General features: G+C 38.5%; 1 protein-coding gene and 1 pseudogene across 2 annotated transcripts; one reads left to right on the top strand and one right to left on the bottom strand.

Annotated features, from left to right (window-relative positions):
- Positions 1-587: 587 nt before the first annotated feature.
- Positions 588-1199, bottom strand: LOC306669810 (high mobility group protein B3-like; annotated as a pseudogene). The gene has a single exon. The product of its transcript is annotated as a high mobility group protein B3-like (transcript).
- A 4084-nt stretch (positions 1200-5283) lies between these two features.
- DSPP (dentin sialophosphoprotein) lies at positions 5284-10318 on the top strand (the record flags this gene model as incomplete). Its single annotated transcript, XM_079153061.1, is given in 6 exon segments — positions 5284-5367; positions 6696-6782; positions 6935-7870; positions 8300-9410; positions 9413-9416; positions 9724-10318. Coding segments are annotated over 6 exon segments (2784 nt in total). The 5' UTR covers positions 5284-5316.
- Positions 10319-11247: the final 929 nt, after the last annotated feature.

Raw genomic sequence — 11247 nt, 5'->3', positions numbered from 1 at the left:
AAAGGCAGCAGAATGTTATGTCACTATGTATAAAAATAAGACAACATGATGCTCACTGCAGTGTCAATGGGTCCAGCCTCACAGTGCACACCCTGAGCTATGGCCCCTCCAAAAGGCATCTTCCCCCATGCCTCAACGCCAGCAAGGAGCATGAAGAGTTTTTCTGGGTTGTTTTTTCTTTTTACAGACTATAAATACCTACAGTTGATAACTGAGGATTTCTAGCCAATAACCATATAGTTAACAGCACCTTACAAATTAAAAAAGAAATGCCAGAAACATCTTCAAATGCCTCGTCACACCAACAACAAAGTGCACAGTGAGGAAAACACTTTTCATTGCCTTTTCATTGTAAAAATGTTTGGAAATATGTACAACTTTGATACAGTTCAGGGTGCTGTGGACACCTAGGGCCACTTCATGTCAACCACTGATAATTTCTAGAGCATTTGAGAGACTACAGTATGATTGTGATCAAATTCTATAACTGAACCTAATGAAAATAACAGACACATCTCAAATAAGATGTGTCAATCACTGCACTCCCCTACTCTAAGGTATTCACAAGGAGACAGATAAACAGTTTTTTATTCATTCTTCTCCTCCACCTCCTCCTCCTCTTCTTCCTCCTCCTCTTCAACCTTTTTCTGGGCAACTTTAGCAGGACCCTTTGTGCCATCAAACTTTCCTTTAGACTTACAGGCAGCAACATCCTTCTCATATTCTCCTTCAGCTTTGCAGCCTTAGTGATGTATGGCTGCTTTTCGCTGTCACCTAAGTTATTCCACATTTCACCTAGCTTTTTTTGTCACATCTCCAATGGAGATACCAGGATATGTGGAATTGGTCTTGGGGCAGAGTTCTGAACAGAACAGGAAGAATCCAGATGGTGGTCTTTTGGGGGCATTGATGTCCTTTTTCTTCTTGCCTCCCTTAGCTGGTCCATAATCCTTCATTTCCTGATCATAGCGTACTTTATTCACCTCTGCCATTTCATCAGATTTAGATTTTTCTTTCCCAGACATTGCCTTCCACCTCTCAGAGAACTTCTTGGAAAATTCTGCAAAATTGACAGGGACTTCTGGATTTTTCTTCTTAAGTTCTTCTCTGCAAGTCTGCACAAAGAAGGCATAAGCAGACATCTTGACCTCTGGTTTCTTGGGGTCACCTTTAGCCATCCTGACTGTATTGTTTGTTAGTCTGGGAAGTGCAGGGCATGACATGGGGCTTAGTGCTCCCCAGCTTCATGATAGCTGTCTTTACCTATATTTATTTACAATATTACATATGTATGTAATGTATATATAATACGGATTTATTTCCATGTAAAATTCTGGAGATAACACTATAGAGTAGTGGTATAGTATTAGTGATCTTATGTGTCTCACAAGTCTCAATACTGTAACACAGTGCATACAAAAATATTCCTGAATATTCTGAACAAATACACAGAGAGACATAGATTGTCAAATTTTGAACTCAAAAACTGGAGACATGATTTAGAAATTACCTGCATTATAATGTGTACCCAGGATCCAAGACAATAGTGAGTTCATGTACCAACATTTTTTGGTAGAAATACAAACTGGTTTTCTGTTTTGCCCTGCATAGCTGACAGATAACTAAGAGAAGACTGAAAGCTGAATCTGTTGTCTGTATGCACATTTGTACTTCAAGATAGCTAAGTTTTAATCTTTGGAATATCTATTTTAAAAATTTAGTTTGAATACTAAATTGATAGACTTTAAGTTTCATGCCACTGTTTAAGTTAGATCAGAGAGGTTTCATGAGTGTTACTGTTTATAGATTGTTAAAGATCCCTTGGGCGAAGTCAAGACTGTTGCATGTGGACAGTTTTTTGAATTACAGCACAGAAACTTTAATACCTACCTCAGGAATGATAGGGGTCTTAAATAGGCAGTCATATTTACTAAAGAAACCTAGAGTTTTCTTAGATTGCCAACCTTAGCAAGACAAGAAATGTCAGGGTGACAGAGTTTAAGTGGCTCTTTTCAGATATATCACACTGATTCTCTATATTTAAGATGCGAAACAGCCTTCCAGAAGCTATTTAATTAAGTGAAAGTAAGTCTAGTCCCCTTGGAACCAAACGGTTCAGTGAGCAAATACATATCAGCAATGAGGAAGTAGGGAGTTATTATGTGCTTCATAGACACAGTGACACTTTAAAACCCCATATCAGGGATCCTAAACAGTGATTGGTTGAGAAAATTATCAAACTGAGTTTAAATTTCGGCAGGTACAAAATTGTCATGCAAAACTCCAGGACAGTGTGCCACTCTCAGTCTTCAAAGAGAAAGATAAGAAAATCTGGATTTTCAAAGTCCCTTTGAAGGCTCTTAAGGTAAGATAGAACATCCTCTTTACTCAGAACCAGTTGACTCCACTAGAAGGAACTGTGAATTTCAGAGAAGACAACTTGATTGTAAGAAGTGAATAATCCTTTTTTGATTAGATTTTACCTTCCCTTTTGATTTGTCGTATTGAGTATATATTAAAAGATGATAGAAAATTATGTGGTAAGGGATGTTAATTCCATCCAATAAGATATCACATCACTGAAGAATAGGGCTTTTTTCTCCACAGTTAGTATGTTGTTAAAATATCATTTACTTATCAGAAAAGTCCACATCAGATGCATCACTGTTTAAGCCAAAAATATTACAATAAAATGATTAGAATGTTTTGTGCATATTTCACTAAAGCTCCATTACAGCTATTTTTATCCAAAAAAAAAAAAAAAAAGAAACAATTTCAAGAATCTAAATCTAGTCAGTCATTTTTCATTCTCCGTAATGCAATGTAAGATGTAATGGGACTTAATGAAAAAGGAAAGAAGAAATTTCTTCTTTAAAACACTGACAATAGTAACATTAAAACACTGACTTTTACAAAGAAATAAACATGTGTTGGGAATGTGATTTAACACATTATGCTACATTTATTTCAGTCTGGCTGAGCCATACAATGAAGGGCTCATATCTATTTCCAGAGCTCAGTATCTGTCCTGTATTAGGTCTTCAGATGTTTGTTGTCTGAATACATAGTTTACTGAGTAAATCCCAGTTTACATTTGATATCTTGCCACTGTAAAATCAACTTTTGGCCTGGGTAATTTTTTTTTTAAACTTGATGTTAGAGTTCTAAAAGCTAGATTGAAGCACTTATACTTAGGATATCTAGAGATTAGGACTTCTATCACATACATTTTCACATGATTTTTAAAAAATCATGACAGGTTTAGAAAAAGAAAGATAAGTTACTGAAAAATTGGCAAAAACAGGTGGAAATTTGATAACTATTGGATCTCTTTGATTGGTTTTAATAAAACATTAGATAACTCAAATTTTAGAAATCTACATCAGGCTTTAAAACATTATTTTCTTACTTACTTGTCCAAATGAATTGGCTAATTGCTAAATCTCATTTCATGTGTGACAATAAACAAATTATATGAAGGAGGCTTGATGATACTTAAGGCCATTTCTATAGTAGACTTTGAAGCCACTTACTGCTTTGGCAAATGGTGACCAGCATCACTGTGCCATTCTGTGACACACTGTTCATCACTGTGACACAGAGCTGGAAGACAGCTAATGTGGTCAGATTGTTGGAACGCAGTTTAGAAGGGAGGTGCACATAACACTTGCCTTTGTCACAAGTACCTTTCCAGGACACAGTGTCTCCTCTAAATGCCATTGTAGACTGGTCTTCTGTAGAGTTTATGTAATAATTAGTTTTGGGAATACAAAGGACAGCATAATTCTTGCTAATTAAACAGCTGGCCTCCATCATTTCCACTGTACATCTTTTGTATTAGTCTTGTACCGGGGTCATCTCAGCTTCAATCTATAGCATTTCTGAAGGAGGGTTAGCTATTCTTGGCTCTCTGCTGAACAGCTATAAGCCTGAAGCATTTTTTTTCTCTGTCAGTAGCTCTAAATCTGTCTTTTCTTCTGTGAGGGAAATTACAAAATAATTCTTCTGACCATATTTGTTGAAGCGTTATTGTATTTCCATTACCATCAAATTACATCAAGGTAGTTTTATAATGTACAATATTACAATCTTTAAAGCCAGTGAGAGTTTATGAAATAGAAGGAAAAATAAACCCTTTACTTTCTATAAACATAGTATTATGTTATCAAGAAATCAACTTTTCATAAATAGAAGCTTAAATTTTTGATTCATATGGATTATACAATGTCTGTTCCAATGTATAAAAGTTTGTGTTAGTCCATTTCTGAATTTTAATTCTGACAGGGGTAACAGATCAACCTTTTAGAAGTTCCATGTAATAACTGCTATCTTTTATTAGAGGTTGCAAAATGCCTGGAACAGTGAGATATTGTTTATACTAAGTATTTATGCATTAGCAACATTTATGTCTTTCAGTGTGCTTTGCAATGGAAGACAACCATCACTGAGACATTCCTTGATCTTAGGAGCTTATAGTAGCACAGAGGAAAATATAAATAACCTGGTAATTTTAAATCTGTGCAGCGGGTAAGGTATACATAGACCACTGGGTGTAAAAAGGAGAAGGACATAAATTCTCTTTGAAATGGAGTCAGAGAAAGCTTCTCAGAGACAATCTTTTGCTAATCTGGAGATAACTCCTGAGGTGTAGTATTATCATTAACCCAGATGGAGGAACTGGAGGCTTAAAAACTCTTAACTGCCTCATGCTCACAGAGCCACGAGTAGAGGTAGAATTTGAACCAGGTGTCAGAATCTAAACCCCATGTTCTTTCCGCTCCCTGAGGCTCCCTCAGGTCAGTCGCTTCTTTCTCCTAGAGATTTGGGGTGGGGATTCCAAATGCTTCCTCTTTTAAGCACAATCCTAGCAGAATTAATTAGCACTTGATTAAATCTGAGAGAGAGAGAGAGAGAGAGAGAGAGAGAGAGAGAGAGAGAGAGAGAGAGAGAGAGAAAGAGAGAGGGAGAGAAAGAGAAAGAACGCTACCATCAAGAACAGCAGAAGGGCAAAGTCATGGCTATGCCCTCTGTCTGGCCATGGATGTTGCCCTTTATTGGCACAGACAGAAAAATCCTTAGGAGCTACATTAATGCTGAGCTTGATGACACCCCCACATAGCCCCATAATCATACCAGGTATATTCTTCAACATCACAAATCTTCTCATTTGGGATATGTACTCCTTGCCCTGGAAAAGGACAAATATTGCAGGTCAAAATAACATATTACTGTGGCTATTAACTTTTTCTTTATAAGTAATTTTGTGTTATTCTTTTTTTTTTAGAAAACAGCCATTGATTATTATTCCTAAAGAAAATGAAGATAATTTTATTTATTTGCATTTGGGCTGCAGCATGGGCCATTCCAGTAAGTGTGTCTTCCTCAGAAAACCTCCTTTCTTTGTTAAATCTTTTAGCCCAACAAAATATATATAAAGTTTTGGAGATAAATTGAGTCCAAACATTGAGATTTGCATCACACACAGTTTTACTCGGCCATAAAGAACAATAAAATTATGGCATTTGCTGGTAAATGGATGGAAATGGAGAAGATGATGCTAAGTGAAATAAGCCAGACTCAGAAAGTCAGGGTTCTGTGTTTTCTCTCACATGCAAAAACTAGAGCAAAATAAGGGCAGGCATGGGAGGGAAGGAAGGATCCCACGAAAACAGAAGGGAGATCAGTGGAGTAGAAGAAGAAGATTGATGGGAAGGGAAGAGCTATGGAAAAAGAAAACAGTGGAATGAAATGGACCAAATTATGCTGTATGCATATATGAACACACCACAGTGAATTCCATCTTTATGTATATTCATAGAGCACCAATTAAACCTGTAAATAAATAGAAGAAAGACCAGTAGACTAGAGGAATGGAAACAGGGGGAAGGAGAAGGGGGGGAAAATGGAAGCACTGGGGATGAAAATGGAGCAAATTATATTCCACAAATGTATGAATATGTCAGAATGAACCCTCCTATCATGTACAACTAAAATGCCCTAATGAAAGTTAAGAACTGTTTTTCTTAGGATACATTTTAAATGATAGATAAAACATTTATTCATTATCTAAAAAAAAAAAAAGACTTTACATGATAACCCATTTGTAATTGTATTAACCAGATTTCAGGCTTAACATCTTCATGTGCTCTTATGAAACCAAGTATTTTTTGGTATTTCTGTAGTTGAGAATTCCCCTAAGTATTTTAAGTGTACTCTTGAAGAGCCCAGAAGTAATATGTTACTTGATTTTGGTTCAGCACTGAGTCTGATCACACCCACAGGAGATTTGCCTAGGATTATACTTGGGGTAGTTCCTGTGCCACTGCAAGAGGCTTGTGCAAGAAGGGTCTACCTCCTTGTCTTCCTAAAGTTGAGATAAATGGTCTGACTAGTAATTCAACAAAATTGGAAATACCATAATGAAAAATACCCACATGCCAAATTAAAAATCGTACATAAGCCCAGTAACAAGCCACTTCTTTTTCTTAGATCATACATTGACCTTTGTATTATAGTTTCTCTTTTTTTGTTGAGAGAAAAATGTTTGTGTGTATCCACATGCTTGTGAGGTACTATACATAAAATGATTTTTTATATTATATACATAAAATATATATATATATATATATATATATATATACACACACACACACACACACACATATATACCTACCTCCTTTTTTTCATTTTGACAGCTTCCTCAAATCAAACCATTGGAGAGACATACTGTTGAAAAATCTGTGAATTTACATCTTCTAGCAAAACCAAAAGTGCCAGTGCAGGTATGGGATATGACATGTGTTTCCTTTTATTTCCATTTAAGTTGTTTTTGGATTTCATTAACTTCCTACAAATTTTCACCCTTCTTTTCAGTTTGCTTTGTTTCAAGATGAGATCCATTGTTTATTTTGGATTTTTTTTCCCTCTTTTTCAGAATGAGTTAAATGCCAATGACTCCCTTCATGAAAGTGAGCTAGGAAGGCAACATTACACTAAGGATGGTTATGAAGGAAAAGGGAATGGTTCCAAGTGGGAAGAAGTAGGAGGGAAGAGTTCTACACAGTCTGTTTTAGCAAATGAAGAGGGGACTATTGAGGAAGAAAATGGAGTCACAAGAAAACCAGAAACATATGGTCATGATGCGATACATGGAGAAGAAGATAACAGTACAGCAAATGGCATCAGGGGACAAGTAGGCATCCCTGACAATGCTGGGGCAGCAAATGAGAGCACTATTAATGGCAATGGTGATCAGAATACAACAAATGAGGATGTTGGAGACACAAGCCAAAATGAGAGTGCTACTGTTGTCCCAGAAAATGGACCTCAAGTAACTGGAAGCGATAATAGTACAGACCATGACAATAAAATAAATGGGAATGAGGATAATACAAGTGAGGTAACACCCCAGAGAGAAGGTGAGGGAAATGGGGATAAGGAGGTTGAGGTAACACCAAGCAATGGAGAAGATGCTGGCCTGGAAAATTCTGATGGGAGTCCTAGTGGGGATGGAGCAGATGAGGATGAAGACATGGGCTCTGGTGACAATGATGGTGGAGAAGCAGGGAATGGAAAAGAGGGCAGTGATAACAGCAAGGGCCAGGAGGGTCAGTCTCATGGAAAAGGAGATGACAGCAGCATAGGTCAGAATTCAATTAGTGGTGAAGATGATGACTCTGAAGACAAAGAAGATCCCCATAATGGCATTGGTGGAGACCACATCTCCAATAGTGAAGAAGACTCTGATGGTATTTCAGAAGGCAATGGTAGCCAAGGAATAGATGACACCCAGAAACCCAACCACAGAGAAAGCAAAGGTGTGGAAAACGGACAACCAGAACACAGTGCTCTTGGGAAGAGCCAACTAAAGGTTAGTTTTTAATCCAATTTCTTTTGATGCAAGCACATTAGTGATGGTAGCACAAAAATAAATCATAAGCATCCAGGTAATTTTTAACCTACTTGACTATTTTTAACTTGACTATTTAATAACAAAGCCGGAGTTCCTATTGAACTATGATATAGAAAATTTAAAAAATCAGACTTTCTATAAAGTTTCTTTTAGGTAGGAACAAAAGTTCCTATTGGGTATAAACGTGGATGGGTTGCTAAACAATCTGAATACAAGAGTACTTTCAAGTACAAAATAAAGTATGTTTTCACAAATAGCTGTTTGGGAAGAACTGAAAGTTGGAATCCTATTCCTATGGTTACTTTTCCCATGTAGTCCTCCTCAGACCAATGTGACTTTGCAGCAAATATTCACTAATCAATCTTTCTTTTCTCCATTTTTCCATAGAGAATAGAAACCAAAGGTCCTAGTAGTTACAACAGAACCAATATTACCAAAGAAGCTGAGAAAATCAATGAAAGTAAAGAGAGTAAAGGACAACATGGAATGATTGCAGGCTCAGGAAATGTCAAAACACAAGGAGAGGCTGACAATATACAAGGACCTGGCCAGAAATCAGAACCTGGAAATAAAGCTGAGCACAGTAAAACAGGTAGTAGTAGCAATAGTGATGGATACGACAGTTATGATTTTGATGATGAATCCATGCAAGGAGATGACCCCAACAGCAGTGACGAGTCTAACGGAAGTGAGGATGCTAATTCAGATGGCAACAATGACAGCAGTAATGGAGGAGACGCTTCTTATAACTCTGATGAATCAAATGATAATGGCAATGGCAGTGACTCAAATGGAGGAGATGATGATGATGACAGTGATGGCACATCAGATGCTGATGATAGTGACAGTTACGGTGATAGTAACAATGAGAGTAAAGACAATGATGAGTCGGAAAGCAGTGAAGATAAATCAGAGAGCAAGGACAGTGGTGACAGCAAATCAGAGAGCAGTGACAGCAGTGACAGCAGTGACAGCAGTGACAGTAGCGATAGCAGTGATAGCAGTGATAGCAGTGACAGTAGTGACAGTAGCGACAGCAGTGACAGTAGCGATAGTAGTGACAGCAGTGACAGTAGTGACAGCAGTGACAGCAGTGACAGTAGTGATAGTAGTGACAGCAGTGACAGCAGTGACAGTAGTGATAGTAGTGACAGCAGTGACAGCAGTGACAGTAGTGACAGTAGTGACAGCAGTGACAGCAGCGATAGTAGCGACAGCAGTGACAGCAGTGACAGCAGCGATAGTAGCGACAGCAGTGACAGCAGTGACAGCAGCGATAGTAGCGACAGCAGTGACAGTAGCGATAGTAGTGACAGCAGTGACAGCAGTGATAGTAGTGATAGTAGTGACAGCAGTGACAGTAGCGATAGCAGTGACAGTAGTGACAGCAGTGACAGCAGTGACAGCAGCGATAGCAGTGACAGTAGCGATAGCAGTGACAGCAGTGACAGCAGTGACAGTAGTGACAGCAGTGACAGTAGCGATAGTGACAGCAGTGACAGCAGTGATAGTAGTGACAGTAGCGATAGTAGTGACAGCAGTGACAGTAGTGACAGCAGTGATAGTGACAGCAGTGACAGCAGTGATAGTAGTGACAGCAGTGACAGCAGTGACAGTAGCGACAGCAGTGACAGCAGTGACAGTAGCGATAGTAGTGACAGTAGTGACAGCAGTGATAGTAGTGACAGCAGTGATAGTAGTGACAGCAGTGACAGTAGTGACAGCAGTGATAGTGACAGCAGTGACAGCAGTGACAGTAGTGACAGCAGTGACAGTAGCAACAGCAGTGACAGCAGTGACAGCAGTGACAGTAGCGATAGTAGCGACAGTAGTGATAGCAGTGACAGCAGTGACAGCAGTGATAGTAGTGACAGCAGTGACAGTAGTGATAGCAGTGATAGTAGTGACAGCAGTGACAGCAGTGACAGCAGTGATAGTAGTGACAGCAGTGACAGTAGCAATAGCAGTGACAGTAGTGACAGTAGTGACAGCAGTGACAGCAGCGATAGCAGTGACAGTAGTGACAGTAGTGACAGCAGTGACAGCAGTGACAGTAGTGACAGCAGTGATAGCAGTGACAGCAGTGACAGCAGTGACAGTAGTGATAGTAGTGACAGCAGTGACAGTAGCGATAGCAGTGACAGCAGTGATAGTAGTGATAGTAGTGACAGCAGTGACAGTAGTGACAGCAGTGACAGCAGTGACAGTAGTGACAGCAGTGACAGCAGTGACAGTACTGACAGCAGTGACAGCAGTGACAGCAGTGATAGTGACAGTGGGGACAGCAAATCTGACAGCAGTGATGACAGTGACAGCCAGAGCAAGTCTGGTAAGGGCAATAATGGAAGTGACAGTGACAGTGACAGTGAAGGCAGTGATAGTAACCACTCAACCAGTGATGATTAGAACAAAGAAAGTCCAGTGAGTTTTTTTGTGTGTATGAAAGTTTGATGAGTAATAGATAGGAAATAGATTCCCAACAAAATAAAAAGATGAATAAATGGCATATGTAAACGTCCACAGAAACAACTAGGGGAATCACGTCAAATGGCTGGATTTGGAATTAAGTCCCAGTTCCCTCAGAGAGAGAATCTGAATGCATGACCTTGTGTACAAGCATGTTATAAGTTATTCATGTTCTGAAAATACTTGTTAAAAGTGTAAATGTAAACATAAAAGAACAATTAAAATGTTCTTTAATATTTTACGCAGACACCTCAAGCAATCACTTACTATATGATATCTTCAATTTTAATGCCAGCTGCCTTAGAACATATAATAAGCAAACTCTTCTCACACATAACCTGTGGCACTACTTTAATCCTGCAGTGGTCATGCATTCTGGAGAGTCTGCTTACTGAGGTAAAAAATGTTCTGTGACATCCAACACGAATACTGATTGATTTACTTGTTCTATGGAAGAAATACATTTGTAACATGAAGAAACTGAAGAAATATATTTGTAACATGAAGCAACTCTTTAACTTTTCCAGGACTTGGGAACACACTTTCAATTGTCTTCACATCAGTCTCACCAAGTGAAACCTGGCTCACATTTCCCTTTTAAACTCCAACATGCCAAAACTTCCAGACTAGACCCTGAAACTCCCTTCCCACTGTGAATCTCTTGAATAAAGTTGCTGGTGGGCAATATTTTGGAAAACTTCTCTTTCTTATTTGAAAGAGTCACATAGGCAGTTAAGACCTGAGCTTAGGTCATTCAGCTTTTGCAAGGATAAGGGTAATTTTTAGTTTTGAGATGAAGCCCAAGCCCTAGAAAATGAGGATCATAAAGATGAATGAAAATAGAGAGTGATCTTTAAAAGGGTGGAGAT

Source organism: Sciurus vulgaris (genome assembly GCF_902686455.1).
Source record: "Sciurus vulgaris genome assembly, chromosome: 9".
Classification (NCBI taxonomy): domain Eukaryota; kingdom Metazoa; phylum Chordata; class Mammalia; order Rodentia; family Sciuridae; genus Sciurus; species Sciurus vulgaris.
Note: the sequence above shows the minus strand (reverse complement) of the source record. Positions and strands in the feature narration are given on the sequence as shown.